Here is a 24,899-nt window from a genome sequence, read left to right on the forward strand (position 1 = left end):
CTACCGAAAAATTAATCAATTTGGAAAATCTGGTAATGTTGGTCCCCCATTTCTACTTGGCCAAATTGGCTGGAGCCATGTGCTTCCAATTTTGCACAGACCACCCCACTCCCTCCCCTCCTCCGACATAGGCTAGGTGCAATTGTGTTTGCAGAGAGTTGTTTTAATGTGATTTTTTCTTGCTGTATTTGTTTTAAAGGAAAGCTAGAAGAGAAGTAAAATGTGTCTTCATCCTTGTCAACACATGGGAAAGTCCACGAATCGAATCTAATGTATACTACTATGAGTGCCACCCTGGTATAATATTTCACAAGCCAACAATAGCCTACACATATCCCCTTTTCAACATGCAGTGTGACACCAGTTAGAACTATTGATTGTCAACTCTATGACCCTGGGTGTCTCTGTCTCCCTCCCTGTACCTTGCCTATGATCTAAGTATGTGGTATAATGTTGTCAAGAGGCTCGAAATGAGATGGTGTATTTGAAAGTGCTTTGTAGGGGCGTCTGGGTGGCTCGGTCGGTTCAGTGTCCGACTTCAGCTCAGGTCATGATCTCACCATTCGTGGGTTCTAGCCCTGCATTGGGCTTTGTGCTGATAGCTCAGAGCCCGGAGCGTGCTTCGGATTCTGTGTCTCCCTCTCTCCCTGCCCCTCCCCTGCTTGTGCTCTGTTTCTCTCTCTCTCAAAAATAAATAAACATTAAAACATTTTAAATAAAAAAAAGGAAGTGCTTTGTAAATAAGTACTATACGAGTGTACATTATTATTTTTATCCCAGGCAAATTGGAGGTTTATTCTTCTAATTTAGGAGGTAGATGGAGGGAACAGTGTGGTTTGCTGTGGGCAATCTTGTTTTCTCTTACAATTCAAAAGATGGCCAGGACAAAAGCCAACCCGGAAGTTACTGCCCATTCTTTTTAAAAATTTTAAATGATTTATTTTGTTTTATTATATAAAACAAACTTCATGGAGCATTTTAGAGTGAGCTTTTTTCCTGATTTCCTAATTTTTTCCTAATTATGAAAGAAAGTAGCTAGAATTTTTTTTGCCTTTGAAAAGACATGAGTGTGTCAGATTTTGCTCTGAAAAATATTTTCCATCTGAAAATTTATCTACATAGTGGTTCTCTTTTCAGCTTTATTGAGGTATGATAGAAAAACCAGACTGTAAGATATTTAAAGTATACAACGTGACGATGTGATATATCATACATTGGGCAAGCATTGTCTGCATTGAGTTAACACATCCATGACCTCACACAGTGCTGTGTGTGTGTGTGTGTGTGTGTGTGTGTGTGTATGAGAGAAAGAAAGAGAGAGAGAGAGAGAGAAAACTTTAGTTTTATTCGCTTGGCAAATTTCAGCTACAAAATACAGCGCTGTCAATGATAGTCACCAGGTTATACATGAGATCATTAGTCCTTATTCATCTTATAGTTGGAAGTTTGTATCTTATGTGTTTCCCTGACAATCACTTTTCTACTCTCTGTTTCTATGAGTTTGACATTTTTTTTTGATTTCACATACATGTGATACCATGAAGTATTTGTCTTTGTCTGGCTTATTTCACTTAGCATAACGCCCTCCAGTTTCATCCACATTGTTGTCAATGACAGACTTGCCTTCTTTTTTAAAGGCTGAGTAACATTCCACATATATCCTTTTATCTGTTGACAGACACTTAGCTTGTTTCCATAATCTTGGCTATTGTGAATAGTACTGCTAGGAACACGAGAGTGCAGATATCTCTTTGAGATGTTGACTTTATATCCTTTGAATATATACTCAGAAGTGAAAGTGCTGGATCATACAGTGGTCCTCATTTTAATTGCCTGGGGAACCTCTATTCTGCTTTACATGGTGGTTATGCCAGTTTCCATTCCCACCGGCAAGGGTTTCCTTTCCTTCACGTCCTCACTGGCACTTCTTGTGTCCTGTCTTTCTGAGACTAGCCCTCCTAACAGGTGTGCAGTGGTCTCTCGTTGTGGTTTTGATCTGCATTTCCCTGATGATTAATGATGTTGAGCAACTTTTCATGCACTTTTTGGCCATTTGTATGTCTGATTCTTGCATGTTGATTTTATATCCTGCAACTTGGCTGAAATTGTTAGTTCTAACAGCTTTTTGGCACAATCTTTAGGATTTTCTGTATATAGTGTCATGCCATCTGCACAAAGAGATGCTACTTCTTCCTTTCCTATTCGGATGCCTTTTATTTATTTTTCTTGGTTAATTGCTCTGGATGGGACTTCCGGTACTAGGCTGAATAAAAGCAATGGGCATCCTTATCATGTCCCTGATCTTAGAAAAAGAACTTTCAGCTTTTCACCATTGCATACGATTAGCTGTGAGTTTGTCATATATGGCCTTTATTATGTTGAAGTCCGTTCTCTCTATACACAGTTCATTGAGAGTTTTTAATCAGGAATGGATGTTAAATTTTGTCGGATGCTTTTTCTGCATCTATTGAGATGCTCATATGATATTTATCCTTCGTTGTTAATGTGCCGCGTTATATTGATTGGTGGATGTTGAACCATACTTGCATTCCTGGAATAAATCTACTTGACAATGGTGTAGGATCCTTTTAATACATTGTGGACTTGAATTTGCTAATATTTTGTTGAGGATTTATGGATCTGTGCTCATCAGGGATATTGGTCTATAATTTTCTTTTCTTATAATGTCCTTGTCTGGATTTGGCTTAGGATAATGCTGACCTTGTAAAATGAATTTGAAAGTATTTCTTTTCTATTTTTTGGAAGTGTTTGAGAATAATTGGTGTTATTTCTTCAAATGTTTGTTAGAAGTTGCCACTGAAGCCATCTGATCTTGGACTTTTGTTTGTTGGGAGGTTTTTGATCACTAATTCAATCTTCTTTCTTGTAATTGGTCTGTTCAGATTTTCTGCTCCTTCATGATTCAGTCTTGGTAGGTTGTATATTTTTTTCTCCATTTCTTTTAGATTGTCTGATTTGTTCGTGTATAGTTGTGCATAGTAGTTCCATGATCCTTTGTATTCCTATGGGATCAGTTGTAATGTCTTGTCTCTCTTCTGATTTTATTTGAGAACTTTATTTCTTGCTAATCCTAGTAAAGCCTTGCCAATTTAATTATCTTTTAAAAAACAACCCAGCTTTTAATGTTTTTCTATTATCTTTTTAGTCTATGTGTCATTTATTTTGATCTTTGTTATTTCCTTTTCTCCACTCTCATTGGGTTCAGTTTTTTTTTAATTAAAAAAAATTTTTATTATTTATTTTTGAGAGAGAGAGACAGAGTAAGCGAGTGAGCAGGGGAGGGGCAGAGAGAAGGGGAGACACAGAATCTGAAGCAGGCTCCAGGCTCTAAGCTGTCAGCTCAGTGGGGCTTGAACTCATGAGCCATGAGATAATGACCCGAGCCAAAGTCAGACTCTAGTTAAGAGCCACCCAGGCACCCCAGGCTTAGTTTGCTTGTACTTTTCTAGCTCCTTAATGTGTAAAGTTAGATTGTTTATTTGAGATTGTTGTTGTTTCTTGATGTAGGCTTTTCATTTCAGCTTGAAGAACTCCCTTTAATATTTTTTCTAAGATTGGTCTCATAGTCATGAACTTCTACAGCTTTTGTTTGTCTGGAAAACTCTACCTCTCTTCCAATACTTTTTATTTTATTTTAATTTTTTTAAAAGTTTGTTTATGTATGTATGTATGTATATATGTATTTATGTATTTATGTACTTATTTATTTAGAGAGAACAAGTCGGAGAAGGGCAGTGTAGAGCCCGATGTGGGGCTTGAACTCATAAACTGTGAGATCATGACTTGAGCTGAAATCAAGAGGAGGATGCTTAAATGACTGTGCCACCCAAGCATCTCTCTCCTTCCATTATAAAGGACAACTTTGCTATGTAGAGAATTCTTGGGTAGCAGTTTTTTTTCTTTCAGTACTTTGAATATATCACTCCACTCCCTTCTGGCTGGCAGTTTCTGCTGAAAAATCTGCTGACAGTCCTATGGGGATTCCCTTGTACATAACAAGTTGCTTTTCTCTTGCTGCTCTTAAAATTCTCTTCTTGTCTTTAACTTTTGACAATTTAATTACAATGTGTCTCTATGTGGATATCTTTAGGTCTTATTTAGTACATTTTGGACTTCTTGGTTTTGGATGTCTGTTTCTTGCCCCAGGTTAGAGAGGTTTTCAGCTATCATTTTTTTGTATAAGCGTTCTGACTCTTTCTCTCTTCTTCTCCTTGGACCCCTATAATTTGGATATTGGTCTCCTTGATAGTGTCCCGTAAGTCCTTCATGCTATCTTCATTTTTAAAATTCTTTTTTCTTTTTGCTGCCCTGATTGGATGAGTTCCACTGGCCTGTCTTTGAGCTTACTGATTTTCTTCCACTTCATCTAGCCTGCTGTTGAATCTGTCTAGTGTATTTTTCAGGTCAGTTATTGTATTCTTCAGCTCTGTGACTTCTGTTTGGTACTTTCTTATATTTTATGTCTCTGTTGGAATTCTGTTTTGTTCATGCTTTGATCTCTTGACCTTGGTGAGCATCTTCATGACTGTTATTTTGAACTCTTTATCAGCTAAATCACTTATCTCTGTTTCACTAAGATTTGTTTCTGGAGATTTACCTTGTTCTTTTGTTTGGAACATATTCCTCCATTTATTTTCCTTGATTCTCTGTGTTGGTTTTTGTGCATTAAACAGCCACCTCTCCCAGTCTTAACAGAGTTCTCATGCAGGAGATGAGCCTCACCAATTAACTCGGCCCAAGCTCCTAGCTGTCTCTGAAGTTTTTGTGATTGTCCAGGTCTCCTTCTTTGTTCTGAGCAGCTTCCAGTAGTTGAGGCTATGTCGAGACCTGTCAGGATACCGAAGGGGAGGACGGCATTCAGCATCTAGATGCAGGCTGATTAGAAGTGGGACCCTCAGGCAGCAGATGGGAAAGTAGGTAGTTAGTTAAGTCCCTTTCCAGGGAGAATCTGGGAGATGAATGTTTTTGCTTGCTCCTTCCACGTTGAGCCCAGGTATACAGCCACAGAGTGGTGGTGGTGCTCCTGCACCTGTTACAAACTATTTCTTTGTTTGCTATAGTCTTGTAGGAATTGTGAATGCAAACCCCCTTGGCTATTGAAGCCAGGCGATAAATCTAAGTGCCCATCTTTCAGGTGGAAGCTGTAAAAGCTGGGGTGCCAGATGTATGTACAAGCTCCTTCCAAAGAGTTACTGGCAACTTGGTTCTATTATTGGAGCAGGCTGAAGGGAGAGGGTGGGAAAAGCATCTGCTGGCTTCCCTTGTCTCTGGGGAAGAGTGCAGCCAGTCCTTAGATGCCTGCTAAAATAGAAGCCTGGCTCTTGGGTGGCAACTTTTAAAGTATTTTGATAAATCCCTTTCAGGGAAAGATGGGAGATAGTGTTTTTTGCCTGCTTCCTCTGTGCTGGGCTCTGGGGGGATAGCCAGCTAAGAAGTGCTTCTTTGTTTGCTATAGTCCTGTGGGACTCCTGAATGGAAGTCTCTTTGTCTCTCAGAGCCAGGGATCGGAGCCCCATCCCTTGGGCCATGAAAGTCAGGGTGCGGATGTGCTCACAAGCTCCTTCCAAGAGGACACAGGTGCCTTGTGGTGGATGCGAGGGAGAAGGTGAGAGAGGTGTCCTCTTGCTTCCCTGGTCTTTGGGGAGGAATGCAGCCAACTGCTAGTGCCTGCTAAATTAGAAGCCTGGTCCCGAGACAGCAGCTTTCAAAGTATGCAGGCAAACCTCCTTCACGGAAAGGGTGGAAGGTGGGCAGTTTTGCCTCTCTCTGTGCTGAGTCTTGTGGGGATAGATGTGGTGCTTGTGGTGTGCCCCTGTAGGAATTGCTTCTGTGTTTGCTATAGTCTTGTGGGTCTCATTATTATCAGCCTTGTTGGCTGCAGAGCCAGGTGTTTGGCACCCAGTCTTAACAGTGGGGGTGCTAGATGTGGGGTCAAAACCCTTTGCTACTCTGCGAGAAGCAGGGGGTGGGGGCTTTCATCCTGAATGGCACAGTGCCAGTAGTGGGGTTCATGACAAGAGTGTGTCTCAGCCTCCCCATTTTGATGTGGGTATTTTCTCATTCATCTGATAGACAGGAGTCGCTTGGCTAGTTTCTAGATCTTTTTCAGAGGGCATTACTCCAGGTTTGATGCATCTATGGGGGTTGGGAGCTCAGGATCCTCCTATGTCACCATCTTGGATGACTCCTCTCCACTCATTCTTGTAGAGTGCTTGCCCAGCTTCATGGTGAGAAGGGAGGGTTGGGGATGAAGGAAGGAGTTGTCATTCTTTCAACAAGCACTTAATGAGTACCTACTATATCGTAGGCATCCTAGGCACTGGAGCTAAAAAAATAGGTACAAACCTTGCATTAGCAAAGCTCATAATTTTAGTGAAGAGACAGGGAAACAATATTTCAGTGTGATGAATGTGTGACAGAAGTATGTACTGTTGTCTGAAAGCTTCAAGGAGGTTGTAGGGTGGGCAGATGGGTTCACGCAGCAGGTGATGTGTGATCTGGGTCTTGAAGGTTGAGTAGGAGCTTGGCAGGAAGGGATGGGCACACTCCCTTTAGACACTGTAGATTTATTACTCAGAAAGAGTGCTCACTGTTCCTGAACCATTTTGATCAGGTGATGCCACTGAAAATGATTTCCTTTGTGTCTTTGGATAATGCCATTAAAAATCTAGAAATCTCAGTTTGCCTTCCTGTTGAATAGGGAGAGTAACATCTACTACTTAGAACCACTGGGGGGAATGAATCAATTTCTGTGGTTTGCAAGAGCAAGTGTTTACTTATTAGAAAGCCTCCAGAGGGAATTTGTGGAAGGGGACGGAGCATGGGGAGGAGAACAACCAGGCAAGAACAAGGAAAAGCAAATGGGACTGGACTCTCATTAGCTTGTGACGGATCGATCTTCTGTCACTGATTTCCCAAATGCCCAGCAGTTTTGACCTAAAGTGTGTTCAATATTTTAAAACCAATTTAAAACCAATTTTTGAGTTTGCTTTAAAAAAATTATTACATTAATCAAAAAGTGCATTAAGTTTAGGGTCAAGCAGCCCAGCTGATGGAAAAAGCCTGACTGGGCCCCGGGAGACATGGGCTTGCCTGGCTGGGTAATGTAATATCAAAGTCCAGAAACCACTCAGCTTTCAAGGGAGAGCAGTGGACAGTGGCCACAAATGCTGAAAGGAAACACCTTACAAGCGAATTGAACCAGAAGGAAATGTGAAGAGGGTTAATGAGAGTATTTTGTTTGTATTAGCAGACTTTATCCATGAGGCTGCATCCAAAGCCTTCAGTCCCAAGAAGGGAGCTGCAATTAGATTTCTGTGGTTGGATGTGTAGCGTGTCCTCTTTCAAAGATTTCATGTCTGTGGAATTGCAGAGGTGATCCACCTGGAGATCACTCCCATTTGAGCGAAATACAGGAACAGAAAACAAGCTGGCCCTATTAGAATAGAAGTCCTCTTTTCTCTTAGTGAATGGAATTGGGTCTTTTAGTTTGATGAAATAGTTCATTTGGTTCATTTCTTTCCAGGCCCAGGAGGAGCTACGATTGAAATCGAGAGGTTTTGGAGACGTGGTAAATCAGATCATAGGAATACACTGGTCATTCTGCATTCTTTCCCCTCCCCTCTTCTGCACCTGGAAGGCTGGCTCATTCGGACAGGCTGTGTCCCTCGGACCCCTCGAGGCTGACTTTCGGTTGGGTGTGGCCAATGGGAGACATTAGCAAGAGATCAGAGGACGGGAGAGAGAAATGGAGATGTCCCTTCATTCCCTTCCTGCTGGGGGCCCACCTCTGTCAATGCTGGACCCTCTGTGATTACACCTCCTGCCAAGAGGCCCCGCCTCCGTGGCTCCAGCTCACAGGATTATTTCCTGTGTGACACCATTCCTTCCTCTTGTCCCTTCAGAGTTAGGGGCTCATGGCTCCTCACTGATGCTGCACTTTGAGGCCCTCCACATTGTTTGGGGGCTCTTGTGACCTTTCCCCACCTCTGTAGGCCATCCATGACCTTTCAGTTAAAGTCTCTTCATGTGCCCATCTGAGCTGAATTCTCTTTCCTGTAGGACCTGAATAAATCGGACGTATGGAAAAAGGGCAGCAAAACCCCAGGAAGTTGCCTTCTGTTCTCAGACAACAGTGGACGGACAGGCTCTTCCAGTTTGGTTGGTCAATTTGCTTTGTTTTCAAATAAGGGGAATATGAGGTTTGCCTAGGAGTGTGAACAAGGCAGGGAGGAGCCTCATTTCAGGGACGTCTTATTTCAGGGCCACCTCTTCTTGGATTCTTTCCTGCACATCTCTGTCCTAAATTAATGATTCTTCTTCTGAATTCCTGTTATAATGACTGTTGGTGCAGCCAACAATCTCACCTCTGTGACAGCAGGTACTTTATCTCCAGAGCCTAGCATAAAGTCTAACGGATTATAGGTGTTTAATACATATTCGTTGAATAAATGAAAGAATGTATTTTTCTTTTTAGAAGCCACAATCATTCAGCAAACATCTATGAAATATCTGTGCACCAGATAAAATTTTTGCCTCTGTATCTTTGTCCATGCAGTGTTTTTGCTGGAATGTTCTTTATCATCCTTCTCCCACTGTCCTTTTGACACTCTTACCCACCTTCTATGACTTTTCTGGGGAAGTGTTATGCAAAGCTAAAGATTTCCTGAACTTTGTTGTAGCACATTACTATTATTATATATTTTTCTGTAAGTCTCCCCTATGACTCCCTCATGTGCTTATCTGCACAATATACTGAAAAGAAATACTTATCTGCAGTTTTCCAGCAGGATGTCTGGTGCATACAAATGCTGGACTTAATGTTTGCTAATGGGTGGTCTTTGCAGACACAGGCCCCTGGGTACTGGTCATCTATGCTTCAGCCCAGCTCTAACTTTCTTTCTCCCACTTTCCTGAGTTGAACATTAATGCTTTAATAGTTTAAAAATTTGGGGGGGGGGAGGAGGGCTACCTCAATCTTTAACACCAAGGTTGGTTAGTTCTTCTTGAATGAATAATGAAGGGAATTATCTAGTGCGTCTGGCACTTGGACAACTATAGGTTAATGTGTTCTCTTCTTCACCCTACTTCTACTGTTTTCCAATAAGTGGACATTAAGGTATCACTTCTTAGAAGGCTTTGTGCATGTTTGCGGTCATAGGAGCCCAGGGATATAAGTTGCTAGACCAAACCCACTTCTTAGAGCCTCAGTCTAGGCTAGCTCTTCTGGGCTACCATGGTCCTGAGGCAGGGGAGTCTCAGGATCAATATTATTCCTGACATCAGTATGCAGTGAGCTGGTATTTGAATGCCCCTGAGCTAAAATAAAATCAACAGAAAGAGCATTTGCTGCCTCTGTTGCAGAAATGGCAGTTCAGATCTAAATCTCCCCATAGGCTCATAGCCAACATTTTAGAAGCTGATAAGAAGACCTGAGTTCACTAATTATGTTTATTTGGTTGTGCTAATATTAGTAAATATATCCACATAATGCCTTACAAAGATATACTTCTTTATGCTCTGATTTTAGAATATTCAGATATTTTGATGATTTTTTTTGATGTTTATTGTTTTGGAGAGAGAGTGCAAGTGGGGGAGGGGCAGAGAGAGAGAGGGAGAGAAGATCTGAAGCAGGGTCACGTGGTAACAACAGAGTGCACGATGCGACGCAGGGCTCGAACTCATGAACTGTGAGATCATGACCTGAGCTGAAGTCAGACGCTTAACCCACTGAGCCACCCAGGTGCCCCAGAACATTCAGACATTTAAATTTTTCTACTGTAAAATTGAAATGTTCTGAAATTTCTATGTCTGTTTCTGAGGTTCCTGTCAATAAAGTAACTAAAAGATTTATCCGGATACGTTTAATGTTTAAAACCTTGTTAACATCTATATCAGTAGAAAAATAATGAGTAAATTCATCAACTGTGCTGAAATTTTATTCCTTTCCTCTAAGGTTTAGTTGATCATAATTAATAAATAAAAGAAAATGTATTTGCATTTCCCTAAGCCTGATATAGCAGATTGGAGAGTAAGGCTCAGTAAACACATTCTTTACCTAATCAAGACTGAAATACAATTTAGCATAGTTCATGATATTGCTAAAAAACAGTAATATTCTTGCATCATATAATACTTCTATGCATATCATAGTTTCACCAAATATTTTAAACAAGACACTTTTGAAAAAAAGATATAAATGTAGGGTTAATATTGCTTGATCTGATTTGGAAATTGTTAAATTGTTTGTTCCTCTAAAGTCTCCTCTCATCACGCTATTTTCCTTTTCCCTATTCCATATACCCCTAGGGAAAAACTATTATGAAAGTATGGACATATCCCAGTGGCCATCTACAGCCCTACCCTGAGGAGGTGGTTGGTTCTGGAAGGACTTTGAGGGTGGAGTAGCCAGAGCCACATCCCATGGTTGTTGGCTACTTAGTCTGGTTTGGGGTTTATATCTCATCTTATCTTATCTTATCTTATCTTATCTTATCTTATCATTTTTTAAATGTAATTTATTGTCAAGTTAGCTAACATACAGTGTATACAGTGTGCTCTTGGTTTCAGGGGTAGATTCCCATGATTCATCGCTCCCAGTGCTCATCCCAGCAAGTGCCCTCCTCAATGCCCATCACCCATTTCCCTCTCTCCCCCCCCCCCATCAACCCTCAGTTTATTCTCTGTATTTAAGAGTCTCTTGTGGTTTGCCAACCTCTCTGTTTGAAACTATTTTTTTTAAAGACTGAAACCCTCCCTGGGCTTCAGGAAGCAGCTCTTGTCTCTCCTCCATATCCTGAGCCCTGTTTTATGGCAGGAAGAGGTCACTGTACCTGAGAAACTGCTCCTGAGGCTTCAAACAGGGTGCTGCATTCACCTTCATGGTACGCTTCCTTACAGTCCTGGCAAAAGACGAACTGCAGAAGAACACACATGTGTTAGGGACAGGCTTGTGGGCTGCATCTGGACATAACATGTTTTCCCTTTTCCAAGCTCATTGGATTCATTCCTCTGACGTGTGTGATGGCTTCTGAGCCAGATCACTTTTTGCAAAGAGGAAACAAAGTTATATTTTGATGGTATTGTTAATTCTTTACTAAACAATGTTCCAAGCACTATAGCAGGGTTTCAAGGATGCATGAGTCATGTTTCCTTTCTTCGAGATGTTTCCAGTCTGGCAGAAAAGATAACAATGCAGATAAATATCTGTAGTAAAGTGTTTTTGGTGTTAGTTATTCAAGAATTTCACATCTAGGGGCGCCTGGATGGCTCAGTTGGTTGAGTGTCTGACTCTTGGTTTTGGCTCAGGTTATGATCTCATGGTTTGTGAGTTCCAGCCCCACGTTGGACTCTGAGCTGACAGCACGGAGCCTGCTTGGGATCCTCTCTCTCTGCCCCTCCCCTGCTTGTTCTCTCTCTCTCTCTCTCTCTCTCTCTCTCAAAATACATAAATAAACTTAAAAAGAAAGAATTTCACATCTGGTATTTGTTTACATACTTAGTGGATTTCTATGTTCATATTAATGGACTTGGTTTTGCAATGACAGCCTATAATGGAAAGAAGAAATAAATGGTGTCCCCTGAAAATTCATATGGTGAAGTCTTGACACCCAGGACCTCGGGGTGTGATTGCATTTGGAAATAGGGTCTTTGAAGAGGTAAGTAAGGTAAAATGAAGTCATTAGAGTGGCCCTCATCTTACGTGACTGGTCTTTATGAGAGGAGATTAGGACACAGACACACACAGGGGCTGAGAGACACAAGGACACAGTGAGAATGTGGCCATCTGCAAGTCAAGGAGAGAGGCCTCAGTAGAAACCAAGGGGCTTGTTCTGGGGCTTCTAACCTGCAGGACTGTTTCTCAAAGTTTTCTTTAAGAGTTTTTGTTGTTTGAGGCCCCCAGACCAGGGTGCTTTGTTATGGTGGCTGTAGGAAGCCAATGCTTAGTCTGGAGAGGATCTCCTCACCTGGTGATAGTGCTCCAGGGAATGGACGAGATCTGGGGACCAACCAACTGCCCTCTACCGTTCATCTGCAGGGAAGGAAGCTATGCAAGTGAATGCTGGAAAAGGAGGCTGTCCTGCTAGCATCTGGCATCAGTAGACCCTTCTAGAACTACTTCACAGTCACCCGCCATGCTCCAGAGGTTGTGGCTAAGGGTGTGGACTCTGCAGTCAGACACACGGGATTGAAGTCATCATCCCATCGCCTGTCCATGAAGATACCTTGGGGAGCCACCTTGTCACCTGGGCCTCAGTTATCCTTTGAAAACCCAGGATAACACTGGTAACTATCTCCTCTGATCACTGGAAGAGGTAGGTGAGATAATACGTGCTAACTGGTACACAAGATGTTCTAACTGTTACACAGATAACGGCCAGGGACTGCTTTTCCCTGACCCCATTTCACAGCTGAAGAAGGAGTTGCTTTACTAGAAAACTGGTTCCCTTCAGCCAACATTCTCTACCTCGCTGGAGAGAAACAGGTCTCACAAAAGAACCAGTGTGATTAATGAGCATGGTGTGTGGGCAGTGGTGGTGATTTTATAGCATGGGCCCCGGATGAGCGGGTATTCCTCCCATGGAGAGGTGGGTTTGATGTCTCTTCTGCTTAGATACGGATGTGCTCACTACTTGACCAATAGCACATGGTGGAAGTGATGGTGTGCTGCTTTCTGGGCCCAGGCCTTAAGAAACTGGAAGCTTCCTCTCATGTGAGTGGCTCATGAGAGGCTCATGTACAGAGGAACCAAAGTCCTTGGCCAAGAGAATTGGCTGAGTGCAGACGGCCAGCACCAACTTGCCAGCCGTACGTCTGAGCCATGTTTCCAGGGGATCTTCCAGCCCCTGGATGAGTTGGCCCAGATGACCCTGTGTGGAACAGAGACACGCTGGCTTTACGGGACACTGCCCAAATTACAGCCTTGTGGGGGGAAAGAGAATATAAAGCAAAACAGGAACAAGATTGTTGCTGTTTTAAGTCACTAAGTTTCTTGGTGTTTTTTACCCAGCAATCGATAACCGATATAGTAATGGCACTGAGAATCTGGAGGACTCAAGAAAGTCCTGGATGCTTAAAGTTCTCAAATGACTATTCTATAGCATGAGCCAGGAAGTTGGCACAATTTTGCTTCAGATAAGACTGATGTGAACTGATAAACAAAATCACAAACAGGATACAGAAAGTCCAGCTTTATGCCCCAGTACATCGTCATCCCTCCTTGCCTCAAAAACAGCCCATCCAAGGCAATTTTCCTTCGTGCTGTCTTCACCACAGAAACAGATTTCCCTTCTTCCCCACATCCAATTTCTTGTTTTAACCCCTCGTCTGAAAATCGTCTTAATCTCAGCACATACCAAACCAGAAAGGCAAGTATTTTATAAGGAAAAGGTCTCTTTAGATACGATACAATCTACCTTCTATCCATCAATTTCAGGATACTGTAGCTTTACTTCTTCTCACAGCAAAGAGCCTGACCTCAAGTTTGTAGTATGTAAACTTTATTTAAAGATTCAGATTGGCGGGAGAGGGCTGTATGTCAGGATGTCTTTAGGCAATTCGCCAATACCATCAGGTTTTAATTCCTGGCATTTTCATTTTCCCTGAACCGAAAGCTGATCCAGGGAACGGCGAATGAAGTGCATCTCAGGGCTTCCATTTCAGATTAAAACCATTTTTTTTTTTTTTTTTATTAATGTCTCCGCTCATCTGTGGGTTTGCCTCAGAGCCATTGCTCTTCTCTTACGTGCTCATGTTGGAAAAACGTAGACTGCGTGCTTCGGTCACCGAGAAGAGCTTTGCTGTGTGATTTCATCCCACTGCTTTCTATGGAAGCAAGTCTGATCTCTCGGCGTGACAGGGAAAACGCTTCACATCTTATTAGCTAGTGGATGAGATATAAAATCAGTTTCATGGTAGAGGAACACCCTGGAGGTTGATCAGTTTGTCAGAATAAATAGGCCTTTCCTGACACAAAGACATTAAATTCCCTTTCACACTGGTACTACAAAGAATGGACTAAGAAAATAACAGAAAGGGAAGAGCACGCAGAAATGAAGGCCTCGCCATTTCAGCCTGGCAAAAGGCAAGCAGAAGCTGCAAGAATACGCTGGGGATAATTTAATACTAATGTGCTTGTTGATTTGCTTCTATGCAGAAAGTATGACTTAAATTTAGAGATACCATGCAGTGGGGCCTCCTAGGTAAATAACTTGAATCTGTCTCATACAAAATGGGGAAATATCTAGAAAGTCTGGTTTGATCTTGAAAATGTTCAAGTTTTTTTTTTTTTAATTTTTTTAAACAATTTATTTATTTTTGAGACACAGAGAGACAGAGCATGAACGGGGGAGGGGCAGAGAGAGAGGGAGACACAGAATCGGAAGCGGGCTCTGGGCTGATGGCCCAGAGACTGACGCGGGGCTCGAACTCACCGACTGTGAGATCGTGACCTGAGCTGAAGTCAGACGCTCAACCGACTGAGCCACCCAGGCGCCCCAAAATGTTCAAGTTTTTAATCGTGTTATTCAGACTTCAACCAGGAGCTTGTACAAATGTTTAGACCCCTCAGTTCCCAAACTGTGCACCAAGGTACTCTGGGGCATAACAGGCTCTCAGGGGCGCAGTGGGAAATTTTACATCTTTGAGAAAATTACAGTGATACTATCTGTTGGATGCTACGTGAACTGCTAACGCAGGGTAGTTCATGTTGTTATCGTGGCTTGTGCTCTCCTTCGTTTGATGACATATCTTTGCAAAGATGGGTTTTTGGTTATTGTGATAGAAAAACAACTAGCATGTGAACGAACATCTGTTTGCTACAGGAGATGCAGTTATTTAAGAATGAAATAAAAATCGTTTTTCTTTCAATTTCTGCGAACTATCTTTTCAAATGGCTATGAAGTTGCTAAGGCATTCATTCTTATTGTGTTACTTGGATCTAAGTATTTAATACACAAAACTGCTTAGACCTAAGTATTTGATACACAAAACCACATTTCTTTTGGCCTAGGAACACCATGAAAACCTACTGAGTCTCTAAGGGCATGACAAACAGAGGAAGGTCGGGGACCTCCGGCATGGGCAGATGCTCCCAAGATAATGTTTTGGGACAGTCTTCAAACACTGCCAGTGGCACAGAAATTTCTAGAGAAAGAGCTTGAGAAGACAGATCTGGCTCCAACACTTTCACATTCAGTCTGCTGACTTTGTATATCCCTCGCCTGGGACACATGAATCTTGTTCTAACCGACATGCAGGGAGCTGCAATTTACCTAGGGATTTGCTCTTAACTAACTGTGGCCTCACATTTGCTGAAGATACCTTCTAAGCGAATACTAATTGAATAGAAGGGACTGCCACACATTTACGTAGTCTACTTTTCCTGCGTTGTTCTCTCTTGAGATATCTGATAAGTGCCATCAATTTCTGTAGTTAAAAAAAATTGAAAGCCTTTAAAAATTATAGACGTAATACATACTTACAATTTTGCTTCCCTCAACTCTATCCCTTATTAGATTTAATTAGAAAGCAATCTATATGGACTGAATCATCTTAGCTCCTATGATGTTAGCTTTCGATGTCAACTTGGCTAGACTACAGTCCCCAATTCTTCGATCAAACACTAATCTGGGTGCTTCTGTGGAGGTATTTTGTAAGCCTATAACATCCATACTCAATTTGTTTTAGGAAACAGAGAGGATCCTAGATAATCTAGGTGTGGCTGATTCAATCTGTTGAAAGGTTTTCATAGCAGAAGTGAAGTTTCCCCAAGAAGAAGAGAGTCTGTCTGGGAACAACAGCCAGGCTGTGGGCCGGCCTGCCCTTCCTGGAGGCCTGCCTGTGGAGTTAGGACCGGCCAGCTCAGCCCCACAGTCACTTAGGTCAGTTCTCTCCCTGTGTATGTGGATATGGATATGCTGCTATACAGATATATCGGTCTGTATACCTGTAGATCTCTGGGGACAGCTGAGTATATCTATAGACCCTTATCTATCTGTATCACATATAACTATATCTGCCTCCTACTGGTTCTGCCTCTCTTTGGGAATCCTGGCTGATATAGCTCAGCTGCTACAGAAAAAATTTTACTAGGTCAGTTAATTCTTTTGCAAATGGATATCATGTTTCCATATGACATTATCTAACATGACATTAAATCGCTACTTGAATTTTCCATGTTATTTGCAAAATTGTAGTTCAAATCTCTTTCCGTGTGTGTTTTTTAATCCCAGGTACACACAGGACACTAGCTCTTAGAATTCAACATCAGGAACAAGGTCATCACTCCCAACAGCGTGACTGTGACTGTGTCCCTTTATGTGACAACGAGTATGCTAATCCAATTCATTTTTATCTTCAGATTAGCTGAGCTGCCCGGGAGTTTTGTGCCCAACTTTCCACTTAACTGTAGAAACTAGCTCATCCTCGGTGCCTAAGATGAGGCATACAACTTTAAAGCAGCTATTTAGGGGCGCCTGGGTGGCGCAGTCGGTTAAGCGTCCGACTTCAGCCAGGTCACGATCTCGCGGTCCGTGATTTCGAGCCCCGCGTCAGGCTCTGGGCTGATGGCTCGGAGCCTGGAGCCTGTTTCCGATTCTGTGTCTCCCTCTCTCTCTGCCCCTCCCCCGTTCATGCTCTGTCTCTCTCTGTCCCAAAAATAAATAAAAAACGTTGAAAAAAAAATTAAAAAAAAAAATAAAGCAGCTATTTAGTAAATGAAAAATTCAATAAGACAAACTTTTTGTAAGAAGTAATAGCTAAACTACTGTTATCATTCAATTCATATTTTATTGGCCTTGCAATTAATATGTGTTGAGTATTTGCTTTTAGGACAAATAAAATCTTGGACCCGGACCACACATAAAAGAATAGCACATTGTAACACATGAAGTCACATAGTAGGCATATATTTTTAAAAGTCGGACGTACTTATGTTTAAAAGTAGAGCCTCTGAAGTCAGAAAGACCTAGGGACAGAGGCCCTTCTCTACCATTTATTATCCTGTGTGACCCTAAACATTTCTTTCCTTTATTATTTTGTAAGGAAGAAATAATAAGGTGATGAGTATTTAACACAGTTTCTGGCATAGAGGAATCAATGATTTCCTTATAGAGTTATGATGCTTTATAAGCAATAAAGTTCGACAGAAAAGTAAACTGACAGTGAAGCACCTTGGTAATGAAAGCAGTTCCCACTATTCTGGTAATAAATGTGAAAGTCCTTGTGAACTTGAGGACCTCCTAGGAAACGCCAGGCGTGTCTGCTCCCCTAACTGCTCTATGGAAAGGGATGCCTCACTTTGCTCGTGTATGTGAAGAGGTAACTCCATGGTCAATCCCCTCAGACCATCCAGTGCTCAGACCATCCAGAGCTCTGTGAATTGCCTGTCATGTTTATCATTCAATATCATGCCAGTAGAGGAGTCATTTGATTGATGTCGGAGTTTGATTTCCCACATGCCCATAATGGAGACGTTCCAAAGGAGACATATGTATATTTCCTCTTTGGAAACACGAAAAGGAATCAAGTGAACAGTCTCCAATGCAATCAGAACATTCAATGTCTGCTGATCAATAAAGTTGAGAGTGAGTTGGTACCTATAAGCAATGACCCTCAAATAAGGGTTTGATCCTTCAAGTTGAATGATGTCTATCTGATCAAATTTCTTCCTGCGTATTTTCTGTCATGACAGCATCGATTATAAAAGCATTTTGTTATCCGCCATTTATTTTCTTTTCCATAGCTCTGAAGTTTTGTATTAAAAGAACGGGAAAGAATCAAATACTATCTTAGGACCCCCTACTATAGTCAAGGGAAACATCAAAAGCGTGAGGCACACATCTGTCTGTGCTTCTGTGGGATCAGATGAAATATTTTTCCCTTAGGTGTACGACTTTCCAGAAGATGGCAGCAGTGATATATATGATCCAACCTCGGTGTGTTAAAAATAGTGTATCAAAAGAGTAAGGCGCCCCACGGGTGACCAGCCGCTGATCCATGCAAAATTGTTCTGACAAGACCGGAAGTGGTGTTAGATTATAATGCACTAAAACACAATTTTGAAAAGAAGAAAGTCAGGTTGTTTCCTTTCAAGTACACATCTTAAAATCACAGAATCTCATGGTGGGAAGCAATCTTACACTATGCCATGCTCCAAATGTAAACAGACTGAGACAATCTTTTGCACATAACCTCCAAATGGCTAAAAAGAAATTATGAGGAAGCTGAATATAGCTCAGTGGCTGAATGCCTTTGTCTTTTTCAGATCCTATAGGAATCACGAAGGAGGGTTAAATAGTGCCATCTAGATTCCCGCAAAATACGGTGACATTGACCCTGCTCATCCCCCACATTAGTTTTGTTTTAGGTTTCCTACTACAAAAGGCCCTTACTTTCCTTGGTTTAATTTTCATTCATGGGGCGCTCTTAACCGAACTCTGAAAATTCCCTGTTCTTACATCACAGGATCTCATCAAGTACTGTGGTACCCATTCAATCTTTCCGACGTGCAGTGCCCTAATTCATACATCCACTGTGAGTACAATCTAGTGGAAAACTTTTTTTACCATCTGTCTCAGAACCAGGACCTACTAGAGACGATGAGCTTGCAAGATGAAGGGACCATGTCCCCTCGTTGACCCTTAATAAGGCTGACCTCCAAACCTCAAGTAAAAAGGGGCACTTCATCAGTTCTCCAGACAGTGGTGGGGGGGTGCCCTTGATGATGGCTGCTGGAAATTGACCTGTCCGATATATAATTATAGACCAAGATATTTAAACTGATTTCCTACTTCAAAATGTTTATAGTTTTTCAAAACCTAAAAATGTTTGTTGGCCTTTTATTTTACCCTTTCTTTAACAGCTTTATTGAGATAGAACTCACAGAGTCATGGGTTTTAAAAAGTAGTTTATATGGTTTTTGAGCGGATCATACGTGCACACAGTACCCACTCCAACGGTGCAACATGTATATGGTGAAGAGTAAGTCTCTCTTCCTCCTTGAGGCTACAATGCTCCTGGGAGATAATCACTGTCACCTGTTTTTACCTTTCAGGAAATTTTTTACACATTATATTTGAAGGCAAAATGGCATATAAAATATCGCCTTATGTCTTGTGCTTTGCTCCTTGCTTTTGTTTATGACATTCACAGCCTGCCTTCCATCAGTGCATGTTGAACAGCTCCGTTCTTCCTAAGCAGCTGCACAGTGTTCTAGTTGATAGATGTACCTTCCTGCATCTAACCAGGCCCCTGACGACGACGGTTTAGGTCTTTTCCAATATTTTGCCATTATAAACAAAGCTGCAGGGAATGTCCTTCTCCGCAGGTCAGTTTGCACATGTGCAAGAAAATCTGTAGGCTACATTTCTAGAAGTGAAGTGGATGGGTCAAAGGGCATGCGGAGTTTAAATTTTGATGGCATTTGCACACCTGCCCTCTGTGGAAGATGAGGCCGGGGGTCGATGCCCAGCAGCGAGGTGTGTGAAAGCCTGCTCCCCGCCTCCCCTGCTCACTGTGTTACCGCTGACGACTGACCGTGGTCAAACAATGGCTTGAGAAGGATCTCAAATAAACGCAGCATTTTTGCTAAGACCCTCTTTATCCATGTTGTATCACCACAGAGACAGGCTCCTGGCCAAATAACTAACCCCGAGTCACTTCCGAGTCTTGTCCATTTGGCTGAACCAGAGTCAGAAGTGGCCTGTGGTCCGTCCCCACCTGTCATTTCCCTGCTCCTGGTGCCCCAGCTCTGAGACTAGATGCACCCAGCCTGTCGTTTCCTTGTTCGCTCTGGCCCGAATGTGGTCCTTTGCTGGGAAAGGACTTTAAGTGGATGTGAGCTTGGTGACTTTACACTCTGACGGTCAACATCCTGGAGGTCCAGGTCAGAGAGAAGGAAACGGGAGACAAGGAAGCAACAGGCTTAGTAGCCAGGGCTGTGTTCCGGGCCTTCACTTTGAGCAGAATTGGCCCTCAGTGCTGCTCACCGGGCATGGCTTACAGCAGCAGTGGGCAGGGACCCTAGGGGGCCAGGACAACGTGATTTATGGCAGTGATGCTCTCCCAAATCCCTCCACTTCCTCCCCCTGCTGTAACCATCGTTCTGTAATCAACCACAGAACAATTCCTGTGATGATGGCCCTCACCCCCATCCACGGAATCTCCCGGCTCTGGCCTTCACATCATGGCTTACCATGTTTCCAAAGGGTAAAGCAGGATTTGGCCATGAGCTGGGACTCTTGTATTTATAATGTTCACACCATCCACGGTCATCTGGACAAACTCCTTGGAGGCACATTTCTGTATCGGACTGAAAATTCCCTTTAGCATCTTGCAAGGCCGGCTCAATTTTGCTTTAAAATCAGCATTTCCCAGACCTTATGGAGCATTTGGCTCCTTCCAGAAATGGAGCACTGGTCACAGAGTATCAAATTCAACACCACTTTCAAATATTGCCATTCATTAGTGGACCCATTCAAATATTGCCATTAATTAGTGAACATGTTTGAATATGGCCATTCATTAGTAAAATGCACAGCATATGCTTTCTAACATTTTTAACTGGTCTCTAATCCTTGTGACCTTATCATTTACAATCTGTAGCAAGGCACTAGACTTTGTAAAAACGATTACGCTATGCCAGTCAAAATGTGAACTCCAAGCCATATGGCAATTTGAGCCCAATTTGTCCCATGTGCCTCTGGGCATCCTTCTGTTCTCTTAGCATAGCAGGGGGACCGAATGCTTTCCTTGAACACCTGGGCCTGACCCCAGGCAGCTTGGGTCAGGGTCAGTTTTGGGAAGGAGTCAGCCAATGATTCCCCTTTGGGAAGGAGCCAGCGAATCAATGATTCGCCCACTGATCTATCAACAGGAGGCTTCACTGTGCACCGAGCAGCTTCATAGGTGCCTTGTGAGCTTACCTGCTCCTGCCCCTCTCCCCCCAGCCTCAGCCAAAAAGTCGGGGTGCTTTTCTATTAAGAACCATCTTTTCCTTACACATTCCTCTATTAAAGGTTTGCCACTCTGTGCAGAACTAGTCTCGCTTACCGCCTCTTCTACACTGAGAGGATTTGTGTCTTATTTATCTCTGTTTCCCCAAGATCCAGTGTCCGGAACCCAGGAGGCGATCAATGTCTGTTCTGCACACGCCAGGTACCCAGCTCCAGTAGCTTGTAGCCGAGCTGGGGAGGCAATGCCTACGGAAAATGAAAGAGCTGGAGAAGAAGAGCCTACGATCTACGGTCCTGTGCTCAATTATTTGCAGGAAGCAGGTCTGTAGGGACTCGGAGACTCTGGGTACGTCGGGATCGGTGGGACTGGCCTTTGCTTTCCTGCCCTTTGAGCTCCTTTCTGTCCTCAGGCAGCGCTTCCCAACAGCATCTCCCACCTGTCTGCAGACAGCTTCTCAAAGTATCTCCCCACCACCCCGCTCCCGGCCTCCGTCCTCACTGTTGGAGAAACAGAGAACTGGGGCAGCAGGGCAGAAACTCAGGGCCAACCGTGCAGCCAAGAGTGAGGGATGAAGGAGGTTGGAGCCCCCACTCAGTTCCCGGAGCAGACCCGCCGCCCACGTGGCCACACGTCTCGGGAGAGGCCTTCCCTCTTTGCCCGTGATCTTCACTCACATGCTCGGCACGGGCCCCTCATCCCCCCAAATGCTGAGCCTGCACCTGCCCGATGCGGGGAGGTCTCTCCTGCGCCCCCACAGCATGGGTCCACGTCTTGCTCACGCAGAACCCATGGCGGTGCAGCATTGTTACCCGCTTCTGCGCACATTCTCCTCACTAGGCTGGAGGCCCCGTGCGGGCATAAATAGCTTAGCCCTATTCATCCTCCAGGGCCTGACGGAGCAGTTGTCACATGGCCGGGAATGGACCGACGTGTGCAGAATTAACAAGCAGGAGGAGCTAGAAAAGTCTACACTTCAGAGAAACACAAGGGCGGCGCAGTGTCGGGAAACCGAGCCCTGAGAATGCGGAGGAAGGAGACCAAGACCTTCAACGAGGGGGAGTTCTTTCGTGACCTTGGAGCCCACACTTTTGGTGCAATGATGCGATTACTAGCCAAATTCGGAAGCTAAGTCCACAGGGCTGAGGGAGTGCAGAGGGCTTCACCACGGAGGGATCCGAACTGGTGCGAAAGCAGAAAAAGAAAACAAAAAGAGGCTATGAGATGCTAGAAAGAGAGGGCGTAGCAGTGGCAGGAACGCCCTGGAGCTGGTCAGGGCCGGGGAGACCCAGACGCTGTCAGAGGACAGTGGCGGAAAGGAGGAGGGCTGGGTCTCCAGGCTCCTGGGAAGGTGAAATCCAGGGACAGCACCACGCTGGCGAGAAGACTGTCTGAAGGAGACCCCGCCTGTGCAATGCCAGCTGGTGATCCTCTGGAGTCAAGGGGAAGAGGGGGGTCGAGCAGACCTGGATTAGTCATTGTCGTCAGGAGATGACAGAGTTGAGAGAGGTCAGTACACTGAGGACCCCACTGACGTAACAGCACTACCCTCCGGTTCCCTGACCAGCAGCATCAGCATCACCTGGGGCTAACGTGCTGAATCAGAATCTGCATTTCAGGGTGCCTGGGTGGCTCGGCCGGTTAAGCGTCTGACCCTGGATTTCAGCTTACATCATGATCTCATGGTGCGTGGGTTCGAGCCCTGTGTCGGGCTTGGTGCTGCTGATAGCATGCGGAGCCTCCTTGGAATTCTCTCTCTCTCTCTCTCTCTCTCTCTCTCTCTCTTTCTGCCCCTTCTCCCGCTCACATGTCACTTTCTCTCCCTCTCCCTCAAAATAAATAAACTTAAAAAAAATTAAAAAAGAAAAGAATCTGCACTTCAGCACAAACCCTGGCTCGTGCACACACAGAAGGTCAGAAGCACTGGTCTGGCCAGTACTCACGACAAAAATTTACTGAGCACGCTCACTGTGTGTCCGGCAGCCCGTGGGTATAGAGAGGTGTAGAAGATATAATTCCCAGTCTTGTATGAGTCACCGTTCACCCCCCCCCCCACCCCCTTTTCCTCCCTTCCTCTGCCCAGACCCCGTCCACTCGACAGGTGTTTATGGAGAATGTTCTGGAGCTGTGCTAGGTAGTGCGAGTGGTGAACATGTCAGTTATTCTTCTTGACCTCCTTGAGTTTATATTCCCTGTGTCATAATCGTTGTGGTGGGCGAGGCTCCGGGTGAATGAAGGGTATGAGCACGCACTACCCTGGGCAGTAATGCCTGGTCGCCAGGAGGAAGTGGAGGGTAAACCGAGGTCCAACCGAGTTCGGTCCAAACGATAGGCCCCCTAATAGTGCTAATTCCAAGTGTTTGAACAGTGCAAGCCCTAGAGTTGGAGGGGAAGGACGGCTCCTCTCGCTCAGCACCACTGGCTTGGAGTTGCTGAGCGTAGGGGAGGTGGTCCCAGGCATGGGGTGGGGCTGGGGTGAGAGTGAGGGGAAGGGCTGGGAGCGGGGCTCTGTGGGCGGCTGCGGGACTCTGGGCGGGTGGCTGGGGCAGGAAGAGGGGACGAAGGGTGCAGGTGCAACCAGCCAGCGGTCAGACTGAGCCGGGCTGGGGGCCCGGGGAGCTGGAAGCCACAGCACGGCCGTGTACGAGGTCAGGAGTGGGTGGTGGGAAAAAAACACTCATTTAGAAAATTAGTGTTTGATACTGTGAATGCGTTACCACTAAACCCCAGCTGGAATAGAATCTCCCAGTGGAATTCTGGAGCGTTTTCGTCTCTTTAATTCTGAAACCACTGGCAAAAGGACACAGTCCGGGGGCACCCGGGTGGCTCAACTGGTTAAGCGTCTGACTCTTGATTTTGGCTCCGGTTGTGATCTCATGGTCGTGGGATCGAGCTTTATTTTTAAAGTTTATTTATTCATTTCTTTGACAGAGCTAGAGCCGGCGGGGGAGGAGCAGAGAGAGAGGGAGACAGAATCCCAAGCAGGCCCTGCACTGTCAGCACAGAGCTTGACACGGTTCGAACTCACGAACCGTGAGACCATGACCTGAGCCGAAACCAAGAGTTGTACGATTAACTGACTGAGCCACCCAGGTGCCCCAGGAGTAATTTTATATGTGCTTGTAGACACATGAAAAGGTACAAAAGAAACAGGTGAAATAAATATTTAACCCAATATATCCTAAAGAGTATTTTCAACATGTTAGCAATATAAAAAGTGTTGTTATTTTCCGTTTTTTGTTTTCACCAAGTCTTTGGAATCTGGTGGGTTTTCTATAGTCATTTTGCATCTCGGTCTGGACCAGCTGCCTTCCAGGTGCTTGGCTGCCACACGTGGCTGGCCGCTACCACGCTGGACCGTGACGCTTTAGAACTTTCTAGGCTGAGGGCTACTGATGATGACGTAGACGGTCAGTTCAGGAACAAGAGAACAAAAACAGCAGAACACCTTCAACATGGTCTACATAAGCAAGGCAAGGTGAGGTGGGGGACAAGAAGATAAGAAAATGAAGAGGGTTCATGGAAAGAAATTCATATAATTTTTTCTTTAAAATTTTTTTTAAAACATTATTTTTGAGAGAGAGAGACAGAGACAGAGCATGAGCAGGGGAGGGGCAGAGAGAGGGAGACACAGAATCTGAGGTACGCTCCAGGCTCCGAGCCGTCAGCACAGAACCTGATGCGAGGTTCGAACTCACAGACTGCGATATCATGATCTGAGCCGAAGTCGGACGCTTAACCAACTGAACCACCCCAGGTGCCCCAAAATTCATATATTTTTTCTACTGAGGTATGCTCTTTATTCTTGACCTTGGAAGACTGGCTTTGCATTATGATGTAAGAAAGAACTTACAGAAACAGAAAATCAGTTAAAGAAGAACAAGGTGTAACTGTCTCTGGTGATAATCTCCCTGTCACACACTGTG

The 24,899-nt window shown here is 44.0% G+C and overlaps 1 protein-coding gene across 2 annotated transcripts in view; it reads right to left on the reverse strand.

The window, feature by feature from the left end:
• The window catches only part of PRKN (parkin RBR E3 ubiquitin protein ligase), a 1,360,952-nt gene that overhangs the window by 25,507 nt on the left and 1,310,546 nt on the right, over nucleotides 1-24,899 (reverse strand). For both annotated transcript variants that reach the window (XM_058736213.1, XM_058736212.1), the window contains exon 10: nucleotides 10,854-10,937. In XM_058736213.1, the coding sequence (XP_058592196.1) occupies nucleotides 10,854-10,937 (84 nt within the window). The remainder of the gene's footprint in view (nucleotides 1-10,853; nucleotides 10,938-24,899) is intronic.

The sequence above is a fragment of the Neofelis nebulosa genome, chromosome 6 (assembly GCF_028018385.1).
Source record: "Neofelis nebulosa isolate mNeoNeb1 chromosome 6, mNeoNeb1.pri, whole genome shotgun sequence".
Classification (NCBI taxonomy): Eukaryota; Metazoa; Chordata; class Mammalia; order Carnivora; family Felidae; genus Neofelis; species Neofelis nebulosa.